The sequence below is a fragment of the Pelmatolapia mariae genome, linkage group LG4 (assembly GCF_036321145.2).
Source record: "Pelmatolapia mariae isolate MD_Pm_ZW linkage group LG4, Pm_UMD_F_2, whole genome shotgun sequence".
In the NCBI taxonomy this organism is placed as follows: Eukaryota; Metazoa; Chordata; class Actinopteri; order Cichliformes; family Cichlidae; genus Pelmatolapia; species Pelmatolapia mariae.
In genome coordinates, this window is record NC_086230.1 from 8,568,998 (window position 1) to 8,589,258 (window position 20,261).

The 20,261-nt window shown below is 42.5% G+C and overlaps 1 protein-coding gene across 3 annotated transcripts in view; it reads right to left on the bottom strand.

Annotated features, from left to right (window-relative positions):
* wizb (WIZ zinc finger b) overlaps positions 1-20,261 on the bottom strand; it is a 33,131-nt gene extending 12,870 nt beyond the window's left edge. The window contains exons 1-12 of one of the 3 annotated variants that reach the window (XM_063471289.1): positions 18,259-20,261; positions 17,532-17,715; positions 17,227-17,428; positions 16,894-16,969; positions 10,353-10,501; positions 8,640-10,253; positions 8,004-8,441; positions 6,096-6,506; positions 4,004-4,153; positions 2,842-3,378; positions 2,306-2,761; positions 1,711-2,214 (exon numbers count right to left, since the gene is read on the bottom strand). In XM_063471289.1, coding sequence (XP_063327359.1) covers positions 1,711-2,214; positions 2,306-2,761; positions 2,842-3,378; positions 4,004-4,153; positions 6,096-6,506; positions 8,004-8,441; positions 8,640-10,253; positions 10,353-10,501; positions 16,894-16,969; positions 17,227-17,428; positions 17,532-17,639 — 4,645 coding nt within the window. In that variant the 5' untranslated portion in view covers positions 17,640-17,715; positions 18,259-20,261. Of the gene's footprint in view, positions 1-1,710; positions 2,215-2,305; positions 2,762-2,841; positions 3,379-4,003; positions 4,154-6,095; positions 6,507-8,003; positions 8,442-8,639; positions 10,254-10,352; positions 10,502-16,893; positions 16,970-17,226; positions 17,429-17,531; positions 17,719-18,258 lie in introns of all 3 variants that reach the window. The other 2 variants (XM_063471288.1, XM_063471290.1) reach the window with 2 other exon arrangements.

Sequence of the window (20,261 nt, forward strand, 5' to 3'; positions counted from 1 at the left end):
CATTGTTTGTTTAGCATTACATGAGATACACGAGAAGACCTGTCCTACTCTAATCTGTAAGACAGACTGTATGTAAAAGGTGGACGTAACTGCCAGGTGTCTTAAACTTGTAATTTTTCTAATGACCAGTAGGGGGACATCAGGTTATATGGAAGCCTATGGGCATGACCCATGACTCACTCGAACTATGACCTCAGCAAACACTTTCCTGATGCGTTTATGGGCAAAAGTAACTAGTAGTGCAGTTTTAGTGACTAAAACATGATGTTAATTTTGTAAACCATCGTCTAAAAGGACAATACAGTGGTCCCTCACTATAATGCGGTTCACTTTACGCGGTCTCGCTGTTTCGCGGATTTATTTTGTGCAATTTTGCATGCTTTTTCTTTTTTTTTTTTTACAGCGCATTTTGTTTTGCGTCCTGATTGGCTGTAGACCACTGTCAATCAGTCTCCTCCGTGCCGTGTCTCCTGCACAGTACAGAATGCGATCAGTTTGTCAAATTTACATAAATCTTCGATCACTAGCAGTGTGACTCTGAAGTGCTGTACTGTATGTTTGTAAGTTTTCTCCCCAACAAACACAACAATGTCGACGAAACGTTTTGCACCGTCAAAGGCGCCTTCGGTAGCACCCAAAAGACAGAGGAAGATGCTAACCATCGCACAAAAAGTTGGACTTCTGGACATGCTAAAGGAAGGTAGAAGTTACCGTAATTTTCGGACCATAAGACGCACTGCATTATGAGGCACATTAAGCAAAACCAAACAGTCAGATAAGTCAAACTTTACTCAACTCATTCTTCTTGCTTCCTCTACTTCTGTAACATTGATTCATTAATGTTGAATTCTCTCGCAGCTGCTCTATTCCCATGTTCTGGACCTGAACACAGGGTTTGATCTTTGGTTTCATTCTATAATACTGGACTTATTTTTCTACGAAGGTTTGAACTTCGAGAGTGTTTAAACAAGAGAGAAAAGTGTGAAAATGTTCGTGCCTGTCTGAGAAAACTGTCTAAAGTGTGTAGTGAGGGGTTTTACAGCCTTAAAACATCTATAATATTGTAAAAAATAAATGATTAACTTCGCAAATTTCACTTATCGCGGGTTATTTTTAGAACGTAACTCCTGCGATAAACGAGGGTCCACTGTAAATCAAGGTTTGCTATAAAATTTGACTGAAAAGTGGTTAGCCCATGAGCAACCAGTGCCATCGCACATATTTGCCATCACACAAAGATGCTGAAGTTGAGGCTTCAAAAAAGGACATTGCTAAATAATGGGTCGTAGCACAGTAGCTAAGACCATCTTTTATATACAGTCTATGCTCTGTAAAACTTAACACATATCCTCAAAAAGGGGGAAAACAGCCTGCATGCCTTAGTCCAAAAGTTAATAATAATTTACCTACTTTTAAAATGTTTGTTTTTTTAATAATTTGTACAAAGAACTAAAATCAGAAAAAACAGTTTGTGGTTTTATGCTGTTATTTACAGAGATGTTGCTTGGCTTGCACCAAGTAGCCGCTGATTGTCTTCAAAAATGCTCCTGACTAAACTGAGGTTAATTCAGTCGGTGAAGCAAACAATAATAAATGATTAATGAATACAAACTAGACATGCCAGTACATTTGAAAATGATTTCCCTTATCTATAAATTATTCCTTAACAATTGTTAAATAAGCACTGAAGACAAAACAGGATTCAAATACCTAAGTTGAGAGGAAACGCACTGTCAGAGCTCCTCCAGCTAGAGTTGAGAGACTCAGTTGAAAACCCTCCAGATCTCCCCACAGCTCCAGGCGTGGTGACTTCTACCTGCACCGGCTCAGGCTTCAGCTTGAGAATCAGCCCGCTAGAAGGCGTCGGTGGAGCCGAGCTCGACTTGGACACGGCGGGCTGAGGACTGGAGGGGCGGGCAAAGGCGAAGGGCAGGCGACTGAGGAGAGTGGCTGAAGGAGAAGAGGACACCGAAAGGGGGGAACGGGGCGGTCCTGGAGAAGATGGCGGTGGGGTTTTGAGAGGTTTTAGCGGGAGGGCGCAAGGCAGACCCCGTCTCGTGATGATCTCCCTCAGGGTGTCGATCGGAGAGCCGTTGACGGACCACTCGGTAATGCCCATCTGACGCAGGTGAGAGCGAGCGTGGCTAGACAGCCCTTTGCGATTCTCAAAATATTCCCCACAGAATTCACAGCCTATCTCCTTTGGAGGTTCACCTTAGGGACGAGAAGGTTTGACCTTGCGTTAAACAGAGAAAGCATTATGCTTCTATAAATTGTCTAATTTCATCTATACTACAACACTCACTGTGTGGAAGGGCCATGAGTTCCCCACTACTGAGGCGGAAGACCTGCATGGAAGAGGACTTGAGACGCTTGGCAGGTGGGCCAAGTATAGATGAGGCAGAGGAAGAGGTAGCTTTGGATGTTGATCCACTCCCGGTCGTGGTCACCTTGTAGAGGAGTGATGAAGAGGAAGAGGAGGAGAGTGTCAGCAAGGATGGCTTTGAGGAGGAGAGCGTAGTGGGGGCGAGGCTCCGTGGCTCTGTGTGGTTGTCAAGCCGCAATGCACTGGCTTTGTGCTTAAAGTCATCTGTGTCGATGAGCTGGTTCAGGAGGCTGATGGGAGACCCCTTGGATTCTGAGTACTCCACCCCAAAGTGCCGCAGGTGAGCTCGAGCGTGGCTGGATAAGCCTTTCCGGGTTTCAAACCAGGCGCCGCACAGCTGACAAACAATGTCTTTGTTGGGGTCAACCTCCAGTGCTATGAACAGAAGAAAGAAATGACTAAACATGAAGCAATGAAAAGATAAAACAGTCATCAGCTAGGGCAGCGACACTTACTGAGGTTAAGAGGAGCATCATTTTCCTCTGGTGCCCAGAGGGGTTTGGCTGTTGCAATGGTTGCTGAGCCGGAGAGGTTAGAGGTCAAGTTTTTCATGCCCCCTGCCTTGTGCTCAGGAGAGCGCAAGGGGGAAGACACAGGTAGTAGAGAGGAAATGGGGGCTTTCTTCACTACCGAGGAAGGGGAGCTGGAGTGAGCCGGAGCTGGAGAGGCGCCCGGAGAAGGTGTAGAGGAGGACGAGAGCGGCACTGCTTTCGCTGCTTTGGCCAAGAGGGACAGAGGGATGGGTTTCTCGTCTAAGTCCATGTCCTCATCTTTTGGGGCAACGGACGGGGAGGGGCTCTCAGCTACAAGTGGCTCCTGAAGAGACGAGCTTATTTTGCGCTCCTTGGCAATCTGGTGGAGGAGCTCGATGGAGGTCCCGCTGCCGTCTGAAACGGTGATGCCCAGCTGGCGCAAGTGAGAGCGGGCGTGGATGGAGAGGCCGCGCTTGGTCTCAAACTGAGCTTCGCACACCTCACACTTCAAGTTGTTGTCTGCACAAGTGTGAAAGACGGCATAAGACTGGGTAATAAGCTGTGTCTTACAAATGTTATAAATGTTTCAAACCGCTACAGATGACTTCTGTTTTTAGGCAGTTTGAGCACTTACATAGTGCTTTTCTACTCTGCATACAAAGCATCTATACTACGAGCCTTATTCACACACACACACACACACACACACATTCATCATAATCTAACATTCACACTCTGATGAACTCACAGGGAGCATCCTAGGGTTCAGTATCTTCCCCAAGGATACTTTGGCATGCAGACTGGAGCAGTCAGGGATTGAACCACCAACCTTCAGATTAGCAGACAGCCTGCTCTACTTCCTGAGCGACAGCCACCCCAGTTTTAAAACCAGCAGCAGGTGGCTCGGGTTATTCTAGAGACCACAGATATCCCAGAATACACGTTACACAGTACTAGGGGTGCTCTAATTACCCCCTAAAAGATTTGTCTTCCTCTCAGGATTTCCCTTGTGATAACCCCCTCTCTTGTAGCATCTCTGTTACCACTACAGTTTTCCCACTGACAGCTATGATGAGGCTTGGCTGTAGCAAATCCAATCCCCTGTAAACACTCTGAGGTCAGCATTCCCACATTCCCGCCTCACCCGCGGTGTCTGCATCCTCCCCAGGAGAGAGGCTGTCCGTGTTCACGCCGCGCGGCCCCGTTTTCCCGGGGCTTGAGCTCAAACTGTCCAGGGCTGAAAGCTGCTGCAGCTCCTCCTCATCTTCTTCCTCTGCTCCCTCCTCGTCATCGCCTAAAAACACAACCGTATCCGTGTTAAGTGCAGAAAATCCACAGTAATTAGGCTAAGTGATGAATGTCATGACAAATCACATTAAATAGCAGTCTGAGGGATGCATCTCAAAGCTAATTATACATTGGGGAAATAAATAAATAAACTGCATCAAACGCATATGCACGCATTAAATGCATGCATATGTGGATAAAAGAAGAAAAGAATCAGGATGTGAGCTGAAAAATCAGCTCAGTCCTGTGAGCTCAATGCCCTGTTATTTTCTCACTCCTTGTTACAGCAGCGCGTTGTAATGCATTCTGTGGGGGAAATATGCATAAAAACAATTCAAGTAATGAATCCCTGTCAAAAAAAAAAAAAGCCAAAGAACAAAACAAAAAAGTAATAACTGCACTACAGTATGAAACAAACGCGGCAGTCTTGGTTCCCCGCAGTCAGACATTCCTGGGACAAAAGTGCCATTTTCTGCGACAAATCGGTAAATCAAAAGAGACGTGGAGACAGACAATGCTTTTTGTCTGGTGGGCGGCTCTGCGCTTGTCAGTTCATCTCTTGACTGTAAAAGAGCAGCGATGTGACACCCCGGAACGCAGCGTTATAACACCGTTTATTATGCTAAAGACAACGCCAAATAATCACAGGGCTAATTTCTAAGATCGGAGGCAAAGTGGCAAACGCTAACTTTGTGCCCGTTCGGGCGGAGAGAGAGTGAGCAACCCGACACTTCCAAGTAAAAGTGATACTTCCATTATACTTGGTTGATCCGGGTAAGTTGCAATAAGATTACCGGTTACTAACTGCTGCTACTTTGGGTCAACAAAGTTACCACGTTTCCCGACTATTCTCGCGGTCAGTTTATTGTAGGGGGAGAAAAAAAAGACATGCACAAAAGCATGCACTTGAAGGCACAGCGTGTCCTCTATCAAAAATCAAAGCAAAGTAAAATGGCGAGGATTGGGCAACTGTAGGTAATTTTAGAGATCCTGCAGCATTGGAAATACTGGACGTCATTCGATACGTGTATAATAGAGGGGGGAAAGCACACAGACATACACACTCACATATATATGTATTGAAAAGAAAAAACAAACTGCAACAACAGTATCACAACAGCCAAAATGCACACAATCTATCCCCGCGTGCAAAATCAGGAAACCCGAAACAATAACAATGACCCGCTTTATGAGCTTCTGACATGCGTGTCACAGGCTACCTGCACGCGACACTCATTTTCCTTACGCGGTCTCCAGCGTGATAAAGAGTTTTTCTTTCTTTCTCTCTTTCTTTCTTTTTAATGGCTGTTATCTGGCTACATTGTGACAGAAGATGCGGCGCCAGACGTGCAGTGCGAAGAAGCCGCCGCCGCCGCGCGATCCGAGGGCACGCGGTGCACGGGAATTACGGCGCGCGGTACTCACCGGTCCGCAACCGCAGTGCATCGGACTCCCGGCAGCTGAAGCCAGACAGTTTTTCCGCTATTGTTTGGGTCTGCGGGGAGGTGGAAGCAGCCATTTTGCCCCCATATGCACCGCTAAGCTAAGGCGTGACCAATCGAGTGGAGGCGGAGGTTGGGATAAATGCACCGAGTGCCACATCAACCATGGGCATCAGGGATTCTCTCACTCTTTCCAGCTCTCTCCCTCACACACACACACACACTCGCGCAAAGGCTGATTTTTCTCAGCAGCCACCTGACTCCAATACTACTTCACACCGAGGACAGGCAGTAACTTCAAAACACATTTCTAACTGCTTTATCATTATCTCCTTCTATCTTGGTTTTATGAGGCAACAGAGAGCCAAGCTCAAACTTAAAACATGGACAGGTAGTGACCCATAAGAGCCATCAGCAGCCAGCAGATTAATCACACAACCAATAAGTAAGGTCTGTTTATCACATTCCCATTTTTAAAGATGGACCAATAATAGAAACTCAGTCTACCTTTACACTCTTCTGCTCCGTCCCGCTTCTTCCAGGGTTGGGGAGATGCTGAAGGCAGTACATCAGAAACAGCAGCACTCAGGATCCTTTCGCTTGTCTCCTCCTCCAGCTTTACTTCAACAATTCCCTCCCCTTCATCCTCTAGGTCTTTCTCATCTTCATCATCGTCCTCGTCTTCCTCCACTGGAGAGCCAGAACTCCGAGGGGGAGCTGTGGGGATTACGAGGTCAGGCCTGCTGGAGAACAGCTCCCTCAAGATGTGGATCGGGGAGATGGTAACATCCCAGTTAGTGATGCCGAAGTCACGGAGGTGGGCCCGAGCGTGGCTCGACAGGCCAGCCCGGGTATCGAAGCCAGCACTACAGAACTCGCAGTGCATCACGCTGAAAGTGTCTGGGTCAAAGTTGGCAACTACAGGGGAAAGAAGTAATGCAAATGATTGAATGTAAAGTAAGGCATGTCATGCCAATGGTTCCCAACCTTTTGTTTGTTTTTTTTTATTGTGACCCCCACAAATTGATGGAACAACTTTTCCTTTTAAAAACCCACACACCACAATGCTGGTGTGCTGGTCATTTGCTGAGTTACCACTTTGGTCAAGCCAACCGCAATAATAACTGCCATGAAACTTTGAATAATCATGGCTCTCAAGAGATGAATTCTATTCATTAGTGTACTGAACTTTCCTTTAGCACCCCTATCTGGGTGGTCTCAAGTGAAATGCCTCCACCAACTGTTGGGTTACTGTTGGACTTATCTGTAGAACAGATATCTGCATATGAATATGCAGATCAAAGATTAAACTTTCTGGCGTCTGCTTTCTGCTTGTTAATAAGCAGAATATGAAGGTAAAGAGTCTCTATAAAAAGTGAAAGTGGGATTGCATTTATTAAAATGTAATTCTGATCTACTAACCTGGTATACACCAAGGTCCAGATTAAAACACAGAGGAGACCAGGCATTTGTGGTGACTGCTCCTAAATTGTGGAACACTTTGCCTCTGCATATCAGGACCTCCCCAACACTGGATACTTTTAAAACCCGTCTAAAGACCCATTTTTAAATCAGTATGAGCCTGTTACTATTGTTTTTATTTATTATCTTTCTATGATTCTATTCCCTTTATCCTATTTTATGTCTTTTGCCTTGACTATTTTTATTGTACAGTACTTTGGTCAACAGATGTTGTTTTAAAAGTGCTTTATAAATAAACTTGAATTTGAACTTGAACTAATCCAAAAACCGTAAACGAAGAAAACACGGGAAGAGACATGCAGGTTAACTTTCGGAGGTTTAAGTCATCATTGGTGATGATGACCCTAACACTAGCCAATTATTGAATTGTTCTTCCGAGTCTTGGGAAGCCAGGAACAAAGAAAACTAACACACAAAAAATGTTCATACAGGGTTAGAGTTGGGTTAGGGTTATGAAAACTTGGGCCTCTGAGTTTTAACTTCTCTCAGTTTTGAGGTGAACAGTTGAAGCAAGGTTATGAGTGGCTGACATGTAAATTTATCAGATTAGCTACATGAACATTTGCAAACATCAGCTACAAAAATAGCCATAAATATGTGGACATGGTTTAAGCCAGAGAACTAGCCGGTAGGTTGTAAACCACTGCGTTATATTATAGAAATTCAATATACATTTCTCAAAGTGTTCATCACATCAACAAAAAATTAAACAAAAAATATGAAAATATGAAAAAAAATATGAATCATATGAAATATGAAAAAAAATGCAAAAACTTGTATAATGTAAAAAAAGGGTATTAAAGTGAGATATGATAGCCTATATCAGAGTCTTCATTGTAAAGATGTTTTACTCCAAACACAATAAAAAGACAGGGTTCCAAATCTGCAAAGACATCTACATAGTCTAAGAAACACATGCGACAGGGTGCTGACCTTTTTTTTTCTTCTTCTGATAAGAAAACTTCTTCTCAATCGCGTTGACTTCCTCCGGGGATATGAAGTGACGCACGTTGTAGCTGACGCCCACACGGTTCAGGTGGCCTCTCACGTGATTGGCAAGCCCAATTCCATTATGAAATCGATCGGGGCAGTAGGGGCATTTCCTCTCCACGCTCTTCAGCGCCTCTGTGTCCTCATCAATCTCGTCTTTGTCTTCATCCAGGACGCCCTCTGACAGGAAACGTCGCACACGTTCCTCGTCAATGTCTTCGTCGTCGTCGCTGTCAATTTCTACAGGAGCGGCAGCGACCCTGGTGCTCCTCCTCAGAAAGAAAACCTTCCCGTCTTTTTCCGCTTCCTGCTTGTCATCGTCCTTTTCGCTCTTCTTGTTGGGGAGCGGTAATGGAGCACTCTGCAGCGATGAGCCATCATCTATCAAGGAAAGAAAATGAACTTTTGATTAAAATTATCAAGAAATCTAAGTCAAACAGCAGGCAGTGCATGCCCATCAAGAAATCTGAATAAAAAATTTAAAAAAATAATAATAATTAGCTAATTTTTAGTCATTTCTATCAATCAAGGGTAAACTATAACTCTGAAATTAACAATTGAGTTCTTATTTAGTCTCACCCATGTTGGATCGTGCTCTAGTCTGAGGCCTGACTGCCACTGATGAGCTTTCCTCTTCCCGACACAGCTCTGTCTTAAACTCTGACTTCTGATGTTGGTCCTGCTCTTCCTCTTCACTCTCAGGCAGCTTTTCACCATCCCCAGTGGTGTCAAGCTTGGCCAGATCAGTCCAAGGTTTGCCTCTTGTGCTGAATCTCCTGTTGAAGACCACCTGTCTCACAGGCCGAGCTGTAGTGCCGTCTGGTGTTCTGCTGTCATCAGAAGCAGTAACTGCTCGCTGGCTTTTGCCTTGAGTTGCATCATGCTGAGATCCGGACTCAGAGACGAACTCAGGGTCTAGGTTGGGTTTAAAAATTCTTGCTCCCATATTAGCCTTTAAACGCTGTCCAGACTCGTCGATCTCTCCTGGATGAACGAGTGCCCGGTGTTCCCTCAGTATGGATTCACTTGAGGTCAGGAAGCCACAGTGACCACAGGTCAGGGAAGTAGATGCCAAACTCAGTGGTGAGCCAGAGGAAGAAGATTCTGACTGGAGAGTGGGCTTTTTCCTGGTGTGGGTCTTGGAGTGATTAGCTAGTGCTTGGGATGTTCTTGTGCTGAAGTTACACTTGGTACAGACAAAGCGGCGACGGTAGGCAGAGAGAGCTCGGCTCTGAGTTGGGGTTCGAACTGAATTTGGCGGGGGTGCATTTAGGTCAAGGACTCCTGGGTCTATATCCAGTGTTGATACTGGCGATAGAGGTGGAGATTTGACCGTGTCTGGGTCTACCACCTTGCTCAGTACTGAGCCTGGGCCCGTATTTTCTATAACTGTCGGGTCTATGCTTCTATTTTTCAACACCTTGCTGTCCAGTGTCTGAAATTCTTTTGCCTTCCCATTTTCATTCAGTTTCTCAATTTCTTCCAGGATCTTCAGTCGTGACTCTTCGTGCCTTCTATGGTGGTCAGCAAGTGCAAGTCGATTTGGCAGGTTCCATCCACACTCAGTGCACCGAAAGCGGCTGCCCTTTCCTAACCGCCTGACACCCCCTGCGCCACTCTGATTGTGCTCAATCATGTGTTCTTGCAGGTGGACCTGCTTTTTAAAATAAATGCTACACTCGACACACGTGAAAATCTCTTTATCTGTCTCCACTCCACTTTCTTCTCCTTCTTTGTCTCTTCTCCCACCTCTGTCTCTGAACTTTATGGGTTCCACCCCTCCCTCTCCAAAGCTGACCTCCTCAAAGTCATAAACCCCTCCACCTCGATTTAGCTGTACTGTTTCAGATTTTTGAGGACTAGGTCTTGCCAATTTGGCAGTCTCAGGCAACGTACGCTTTAAGGTGCCAAGTCCTGAGAAGGGCCTGAGCAAGACCCTCTTTTTTCTGCACCGCTGAATGAATGTGCAATGAGCCCAGGGAGCAGGAGGGGGACTCTCTTGGTCTGAGTCTCCGGGGAAGGTGTACACATCTCTCTCAGGCTCCTTGGTTTCCTTTCCCTTGGGCTTTATTTCTCCCTCGCCGTTGTCCAGCACCACCTCCTCCTCCTCCATTTGGCAACCTTCCTTTGGTTTTACTTTAGACAGGAATGGCTCAGCTCCCTCAGATACATTCCAGACTTTGCTGTCTGCTACTGCAAAGAAAGCAGGAGAATTCTCAGTGAAAGAAAAGATTTAAAAAACAAAGCTATCGAGTGTGCAGGCAGACTAAGTTTATTCAGTATGGTACTTACATTCTGTTTGGCCAGGCTGGGATGTATTTGGCTCCTCTGTCTTTGTGCTCTCATTGTTATCACTGTGCCCCTCAGCGGGTGTAGACATGCCAGTCTTACTATGGAAGTGCTGCATTTTATCAGGTACTTGGTCATCTTCACTATCAAGTCTGGATGCCATCAGAAAAAAAATGAATTACATTATATTCGTAATAAAAAAAATAAAGTATCTGCCTGTATTCAGGAAAAAATCAGAAATCATGTGCGGCCTCATATTTCTTATTCTCAGGCCCATTGCCACCACTGAGGTCAGGTCCCCCATCTTTTCAGGGAATTTCGTGGGTTTTAGCTAACTAAGGGATGTGTAATTATAAACATGGAAATGCTGGGAATGTTTTAAACTACAGTTAGGTCCATAAAAATTTGGTAAGAGACAAGTTTTTTCTAATTTTGGTTCTGCACATTACCACAATGATTTTAAATGAAATAACTCAGAAGCAGCTGAAGTGCAGACTTTCAGCTTTAATTTAGTGGGTTAAAAGAAAAGACTGCATAAAAATGTAAGGAACTACAAGCATTTTTAACACAACCCCTTCATTTCAGGGGATCAAAAGTAATTGGACAAATTAAATAACTGAAAATAAAATGTTCATTTCTAATACCTGGTTGCAAACCCTTTGCTGGCAATAACAGTCTGAAGTCTTAAACTCTTGGACATCACCAGATGCTGGGTTTCTTCCTTTTAATGAGGGAACCCTTTTTTTCACCAGGCCTTTACTTTCAGTTGCTGTTTGTTTGTTTGAGGGCCTTTCTCTGCAAAGTCTTCAACAAGTGAAATGCATGCTCAATTGGGTTAAGATCAGGTGACTTGCTTGGCCATTCAAGAATAATCCACTTCTTTGGTTTAATAAACTCCTGGGGTGCTTTGGCTGTATGTTTTGGGTCATTGTCCGTCTCTATTACGAAACCCCGCGCAACTGTATTTAGCTAGATTTGAGCAGACCGTACGTCTCTGAACACTTCAAAGTTCATTCGGCTGCTTCTGTCCTGTGTCACATCCTCAATAAACACTAGTGTCTCAGTGCCACTGGCAGCCATGCATGCCCAAACCATCACACTGCCTCCCCCGTGTTTTACAGATGATGCGTTGTCCTTTGGATCATGAGCTGTTCCACGCTTTTTCTTGACATCATTCTTGTAGAGGTTGGTCTTGGTTTCATCTGTCAAAGAATGTTTTTGCAGAACTGTGCTGGCTTTTTTTAGATGTTTTTTTATTTTTTTTTTAGCAAAGTCCAATCTAGCCTTTCTGTTCTTGAGGACTTGCACCTTGCAGTAAACCCTCTGTATTTACTTTCATGCAGTCTTCTCTTTATGTTAGACTTGGATATCGATACGCCTAACTCCTGGAGAGTGTTGTTCACTCAGTTGGCTGTTGTGAAGGGGTTTCTCATCACCATGGAAATGATTCTGTGATCATCCACCACTGTTATCGTCCATGGACGTCCAGGTCGTTTTGCGTTGCTGAGTTCACCAGTGCTTTCTTTCTTTCTCAGGATGTACCAAACTGTAGATTTTGCCACTCCTAATATTATAGCAATTACTTGGATAGGTTTTTTCTGTTTTCCCAACTTAAGGATGGCGTGTTTCGCCTACATGGACAGCTCCTTTGACCGAATGTTGTCTGTTCACGGAAATATCTTCCAAATGCAAGCAACACACCTCAAATGAACTCCAGGTCTTTTATCTGCTTAATTTATAATGACATAATGAAAGAATTGCCCACATCTGTCCATGAAATAACCTTTGAGTCAATTGTCCCATTACTTTTGGTCCCCTTTAAAAAGAGGGTGGCCTGCATTAAGGAGCTGAAACTCGTCATTGAATTTGACTGTGGATGCCCACAAATAAAAGCTGAGAGTCAACACATTATGTCCATTATATAACTATAATTGGAATATGTTTCAGTGAAGACAGTAGTGTGTTCAGCACTTTAGGAAATACACTAATATGCTATCTTTCAAAGAATCAGGTAAGATGATTCTTTGATAGATTCCTGTGAGCTAAATGCAAAAGTTTAACATGCAAGTTCATAACATACAGTTAGGCCTAATTAGGTTTACTTTTGCCTCTTTACATCACCACAGTGGATTTTAAATCAAACAATCAAGAAGTTACTAAAGTGCAAACTTCCAACTTTAACTTGAGAGGTTTAAAAAAATTGCATTGACTGTTTAGGATTTACAGCCAGGCGCAAAAGTAATTGGACCATTCATGGCCAGGTGAGGCCTGTTCCTTTGTTATTCCTTGACAAAATAAGTAGATCTATCTAGAGCTGATTCCAAGTATTCAACTTGCATTTAGTTCACTAGAACTGTGAAAATGAAGCCCAAAGAGATGTTGCAAGTGAGGCAGGCCATTGTTTGGCTGAAAGATCAAAATAAACGTATCAGAAAGTTAGAAGAAAGGAGTGGGCAAGTAAACAATTTGGTACATGCTTAAAATGAATGATTGCACTGGCCAACTTCACATCGCCAAAAGGCTTGAAAGGCCACAGAAGAAAGCTAAATTGGATGATTGCAGAATTCCTTTCCAAGTTAAGAACACTCAGAGGTAGACGTATCATTGTCAAAGTCTACAATCAAGAGACGCCTTCATGAACGGAAACACAGAGGGTTTACAACAAGGTTAAAATGAAAAATAAAAAAGATTAGAAAGATAGATTAGAAAAAATAAATATGTTTAGTGTACAGGCCTGTACTCAGATTCAAATAAATCCTGCAAAACTAATGGAACTTCACTTTACTTTGTTAATGGATAATTACTCAGAGTAATTGAAACTCAGAGATTCTCAAGACAAAGGAATAAGGATATTCTTAAATGTCCAGTTACCTAATCTCAATGCAGGAGAACAGTTTTCAGTTATTTAATGCAAAGCTGAATGCAGACACCCACAAACAAGTATTACCTAAAGGAGCCTGCAGTAAAGGCCTAACAAGCATCTTAAGGAAACATGTGGGTATGTCTATGTGGTCTAGTCACCTACTGCAAAGGATTCTCATCTAGTATTAGTTGAGAATCTACAGAATCTTCAAATATAAAGACTCTAAAGTAAAATAAGTATTTAACACGTCACCAATTTTCTAAGTAAATATATTTCTAAAGGTGCTATTGACATGAAATTTTCCACACATGCAAAGAAATCAGACTATAGATGTCTATAAATGATGTGTAAATGATGTGATACAAAAGCCTTTGTTGGTGATGACAGCGTGAAAACTCCTCCTGTGTGGAGAAACTATGCTCAGGTGTGATTTTGGCCCATTCTTCCACACAAACAGTGTTCACATCCTGAAACTTCTGTGGGTCCATTCTTTGAACCCTGAGCTTTAGTTCTTTCCACACATCTTTAATTGGATTCAGGTCATACGAATGGCTGGGTGATTCTAGCAGCTTTATTTTCTTTCTCTGAAAGCAACTCGGAGTATCCTATGCTGTGTGTTTTGCATCATTGTCCTGTTGAAACATCCACCCTCATTTCATCATCATCATCATCCTGGTAGGTGGCAGCAGATTTTTTATCAAGAATGTCCCTGGACATGTTTCCATTCATCTTTCCTTCAATTATATGAAGCATGCCAGTGCTGTATGCTAAAAAACAGCCCCAAACTGATGTTCCCACCTCCAAGCTTTACTTTTGGCCTCCAAACAGCTCAACTTTGAGCTCATCTAACCAGTCTACATTCTCCCAGTTTTTCACAGGCTTGTCTAAAGCGGGTCTAAAGTTCAGCAAACTTTAGACCCGCTTCATTCTGAATTTTCTTCAGCAATGGAGTCTTGCATATGGCGTGCATGACTTTTATTTTCACTGGAACCTTCACTAGTTTAGAAATTCTTCTGTAACCAATGCCATCAGTATGTTTTGCAACAATAAGGTTACAAAGGTCTTGAGAGAGCTCAGTGGTTTTACTCATCATAATATGTTTCTAATGTGACACCTTGATAATGAGACATCTTTTATAGGCCATCATTTGAGACTGAACCAGCTGATATTCATTTGCACTAAGTGGCAGGATTGCTTTCTGATTACTGATAGATTTCAGCTGCTATGACTTCCCATGCCCTTTTGAACCTCCCCTCTTCAATATTTTTCCCTATGTCATTTCTCATTATTAAACATCACTTAATTTATGGACATCTATGGTTTGATTACTTTGCATGTGTGGACTGAGTGTCTAATATTTATTTTACTCGCTGTAAGTGTAAGTATGTCCAACTGCTTCTGTGGCTCTGAAAATGGGAAAAAATGTTTAAAAAATAACAGTAATTCCTAGAAAGTCCATTCAACATTTTTGTTAAACAACTTGAATTAAAGCTCTGCACTTAAAGCTTATGGACCCAATTATATATAAGTAACTAACTTCTCTTATAAGGGGTCCATAGGAGGAAAGGCCCATTTTAGCATAAGACTGTTGTAGGCCTTCAGTTTCCATCATTGTTTCTTTTTTTCTCAAAGGTGGAAACCGAGACCTATGTTTGTCAAATGTTTAAGGTGCCTGTTTGAGAAGGTATGCTAACTTTTACAGTATATATTTTCTTGCTACGTCAAGTACTAAACTCTAAACTATATTGCTGTAATTTAAGAATGTTGACAAGTTTGAGCACTTGTCTTATTAAGAAATGTGGATTGTTAGGAAAGCTGTAAGTGCTTTTCCCAGCAATAATAACTCACTTAGGTAATAGGTAACAGCAGCTTTTTGACAGCTAACTAGATACAGGGAGCTAAGATTTATTGTTTTTAGCTAGCTAAAGGCATTTGTTGACAATTCAGGGATGAGCTGGGTTTTCAAAATATGAACATTGCTCTATGTAAAAGCTGCAAACTAGCCTGCAAATAAATCTTCCAGTGAAATTAGAAGCAGACCATCATCTTGTTTATTATCCAAGAGCTAGCTGACTCTCAGGGCTGTAGTTAGCAGTGTTGCCAACTCCTCAGTAAGGAAAATCGCTATTGGCTGTCCTAAAAGTCGCTAGAAGTCGCTAAATGACTTCATGGCCTAATTTGCATAATTGGTCATGCTAATGTAATTGTAACCTACGTTGTTGGAGAGAGAAATAACATCGTAGAAGAGACATAAAGTGAGTAAAAAACGTCCTAAATGCATTTGGAATTTATTTAGAATTACAAATTAAATTTCTTTTAGCAATTATTGTTTTTTAATGTCACAATTCCAACCCTACTCCTTTATCCGGGCTTGGACCGGCAAAAGTGACCCGAAATTGGCACTCTGGTGGAGTTACTTTGTGTGTGTGTGTGTTTATAAGTAGTTTTAAACCTTGTGATCCACAAAACAGCATAACAGTAAAACTGAGTGCGTTACAGTCAGTACGGGAGCAGCGGCTTCGCTCATGCCCTGATAGCAGCTGGGGGAGGACTATCCTCCGCCTGTGAGCACTTTGGCATGGGCAAGGTGCCCACGGCAGCACCGCTGCTTGTTGAGAGTAAGAGCGATACGTGTTTTCACGTCAAAAAGTCGTCATAAATAAGTCTCCAATAACACCAGAAAAAATTCGCCAGATTTGTCGCTAGTCGTTTTTTAGAAAAAAAGTCGCTAAGGGGGTCTGAAAACTCGCTAAATATAGCGACAAAGTCGCTAAGTTGGCAACACTGGTAGTTAGCTTATAGCATCTGTTCAAATTCAAATAAATTCAGTTCAGTTTTATTTATATAGCTCCAAATCGCAACAACAGTCACTTCAAGGCACTTAACATTGTAAAGTAAAAACCCTATAATAATAAAGAAAACACCAACAAACAGATAACCGCCATTGACCAAACACTTGTGAAGGACAAACTTTGGAAGGAAAAACTCCCTTTTAACAGGAAGAAATGTCCTGCAGAGGCTCAGGGAGGTGCAGCCATCTGAATAACCCATACTGCACTCAGTACGTTCCCACAAATAATGCAATAAAACACAAAAGCACCTTCATCTTTATACAGACTAAAGTTAGCCATAATGAAGACCTATTCAAACTGAGCTTGGCTTTTAAACGTTTGTGCTTTTATGCTAAGCTAACAGCTGCTCTCGATAGCTTTGAGCCACCTCTCAGCTAAAGAGTGTTGCTAATGTTGAACCAGTGTTTCTTTCAAATGTTCCCACTCAGCACTGAGTAAGCAACGAGTTAATGTAAGTAACTGGTATCCAGGCCCACTTTGCCTTATGACCTTAGTATTGCTAAAGTCTTTGCTGCATACCCTTATAGAAAAGAAAAAATCATATATTGACTGTTCATGAGTGATATATTATAGTTCTTTAAAGGATAACTACTTACTCATGAAAGTTGCCCCTTTTCTCTGTAAATTCTTAAGATATTTATTAAAAGCTAAATATGACTCAAGTAAACATTATGCTGTAAATAAAAAATGTTAAAGGAGCACCTTTCATGACTAAGTATATATCTCTTGAAATTAATGGGACTTTTTAAAATATTATATTTCTTTTCTATGTGGGTATTCATTAAAGTCAAATTTCATCACCTTTCCTCCTACACCACCTCCTCCTCACCTTAGTCCAGAAGAAGGAGATCCTGGACTGTGAGCAGCCAGACCGTGAGGGTTAGAAAAGTTCTGTAGCTCCTCCTCTGACGCACGACAGCACAAAACACACAACCACAGAAACATCACTTCACAGCTTCACAGGTAAAATCCACAGTTAAAGAAGGTGCTGAGCAGATTACAGAGAGAGCAAACTGAAAGACTTCTGACTACAGCACACCGGAAAAACATTTAAAACAATAAGGGGACAACAATGATAGGCACATAGGCTCAGTACTAGTTTAGCTTTCCAGCAGAATGCACTGCTAACGTTGTCTTTACATGCGTACAACAGGTGTGTTACCATCTAGTGTTTCCTTCTCAGAGTCAGAGTCCCAGCTTAAGGAGGAAGGAAAGGCTGAGGATTTGAATCTCCTCTGTGCGCTCCTCCCTTGGTCTGCACTGGACTGGGGGCCCTCACTCTGCTTGGAGCGCTCCTCCCCAGTGAGGCCCCACGAGCATTTGGCAGATATCAGGCCATCTCTTAGATTTGGAGAACATGAAGACTAGAAAGTAGTAACAATAAACAAAGAATTTATTGTTGATGGGGGTGAAAATGGCAGCACTTATGACCACATAAAAAAAAAAATAATAATATTGATGCCTTACCTCTAAGGTGCTGTTGAGGAAAGTTGGGGTGACGGGGTTTTGTGCTGAGTCGATGGGTGCGGGCCCATAGCTGGTCCCTGGGGTTAGGGGTTCCCCTTCTGGCTCCATGGTCCCCCCCACCCCCCAGAGAACAGTATGGAGTCCCACTAGTAAACAGCCTGCCTACATCGTGCAGCCTCCTCTCCTTCTGGAAAACATTTACACATGAACTCGCACTGAAGTTTTTCCCTGATGGAAAACTTTCCTGGAGCTAATTGCACGGAGAATGATTTTTAAACCAGCATAAAACACACCATGTACCAGCAGATAAAACCTCATTTAATGGCTTAATCTGGAGAATCTGTCGTGGTTCAGCTGTCTTGTGTATTTTCTCTTTAAAAAAATTTTGGCAGCTGCAGCTTTCGGACTGTCTGACCTATTTTCACAATATGTCTGGTTTTAAAGAATGAAACGGAGCGCTCGAATGGTTACATAAATAAGTGGCCTTTATATTCAGGCCCTTGTCCTCACTGCTGCCCCTCTAGAAAAAAAAAGACAGGAAAATGCCCGGGCACATCAAGGTGTCCCACGGGTTGGCCTCTGTCGCTTCAGAGGACGTGGCTCTTATCGATCCGGTCGCTGTCAGGTGATTTGGAACAGCAACGCATCCGTGCACGTTGCCTTTGAAACCCAGACGCCCATAAACTGCAGGGTTTTTTAGGGTTTTTTTTTTAGTGCAAATACTCACTGAAATCGGCCTGGTTTGCGGATCGCAGGGAAAGGCTGCCTCTTTAAGCACCGTTCGTCATACTTTGAGGACGGAGCTGAAGCTTTACGCACCGCGACGATGCTGGCAAGAAGCTTTGACTGCTCCCATGGAGGAACTTGCTCTTTTTAATCGGCGCTCGGGTGTTTTGCAGGGATCCCTTGGAGATGCCAGGCAGAGGACTCCATGTTATTTGGCTTGCAGGCACGCCACGGCTGCGTACGTAAACGTCAGCGGGGAGGGTGACGAGAAGAGTTTCGAGTAACCCAGCGGAGGCAAGTTTACTAAGTCAAACTTTTACGAGTGCTTCGATCGCACGCTCATTTCTCTAATTCTGTGCGTATTTATGTGGCGGACACTTTATTCACAGCGATCAAATCACGGTGACTCTGTTTTTTTCTCGGAGGGAAATACACGCGTGAGCAGCGTAAGCACGCCACAGTAATAATATTTCTTTAAATGCGTTTTATTTTGTGTAAATAGGTATACTATAAATAAAGGTTATGCGGTATCTGCGTACATTTGTCAACACGTATGTGGCTCTCCATAGTAACGCTGTTGTGAATGACATATTTGCGTATCATAATTTGTAATAACGCTGTGATAGTCACACCTGAACAATGTTTGTCGGTTACTTTGTGTATCAAAATCCCCCAAATGCTAAAAAATCAATATACGCCTTTCCGATTGTTATATGTGGTCAACCTGCGCCCCCTGTTGGTCACACCTATCTGTAAATATCCATATCTCTTAGCATATATGTAGGTTTTAAAACCAAATACATGTAACAAATTGTAAGGCAGGATTTATGACAGGATAGGGGGCAAACAGAAGGGGGAAAGTGATGATTATGAGTTACTAAATAGTGGAAAAGGGGCATTAAATAAGCTAATGCTTCTTCCTGCTCCTTTTTGAACATGTTATTTATTATGATTATGATCATTATGTTTTGTTTTGTTTCTTTTTGTTCTTGTATTGTTTAAACATTTTCAAAATAAGGCTTCAATATGTAACTTTTCAGAAACTGTGGGTCAGTTTCTCCAAATTCTCTGCACGAAATGAACGAAGGTCACTGCTTTGATAAGTTACTTTGCATCTCTTCCAAAAACACGTTCCGTCAAACTGTTTCCTTTCACAAAAACAATACACACAGCTATGAAAAACTGACATCTTGCTGATGGATTTAAAACACTACCATCTGAAGTGGTCAGTATAGGCTTCTTGAGGCCATGTTACACACACACACACACACACACACACACACACACACACACACACACACACACAGAAAGCTCTTCAGCTGAACTGACAAAAAAAGAAAAAAGCAAATTGCCTGCCACTGTCTGTGTTCCTGCTGCTCCATCTTCTTGCCTAACGCCTGGAAGAAGTCACTGAAGATCCCTTTTGTATTCTGACACATACTGAAATGTTCTTCCAATTGACTTTGCATAAATGCAGAATGAGCAATTGGAAATCTGCATTTTGAAGCCCAGTGTTCCTAGGTGAACAGAGTGTGCTAAATGATGCAATTTGAGTTTGCAAAACTGTGATTTAGAAAGATATTTGAGTAAGACCAACAGAAAACGGCAATTTGGAATCGAGCTGTCGATACGTGAGCTCAGTGTTTTCAGCACTGTGTGCATGATTTCATTTGTTAAAATAAGCAAAACTGCTGTAGTTAAACATCAAAGCAAAGGCATACTTTCAAAAAATACATTTTTCTGATTAATTAATATGTACATCACTTAAATGTTGCAGCTGGTGAAGGTGTTTTTTAAGTACCTTATACACTTATGGGCAGTTTGGGAATTTCCTCAGGGAGATATAACACTGTAATAACCACTGGTAATACATTTTTAGTTAATTACACTTTACTGTACAGAACGGTGACACTGTTTATTTTGTCATTTTGTAATGAATAATTATATTCTGTTATTGCCAGTTATGCTATTATTAGTAGTATCTTTGTAACAGGTTTATATATG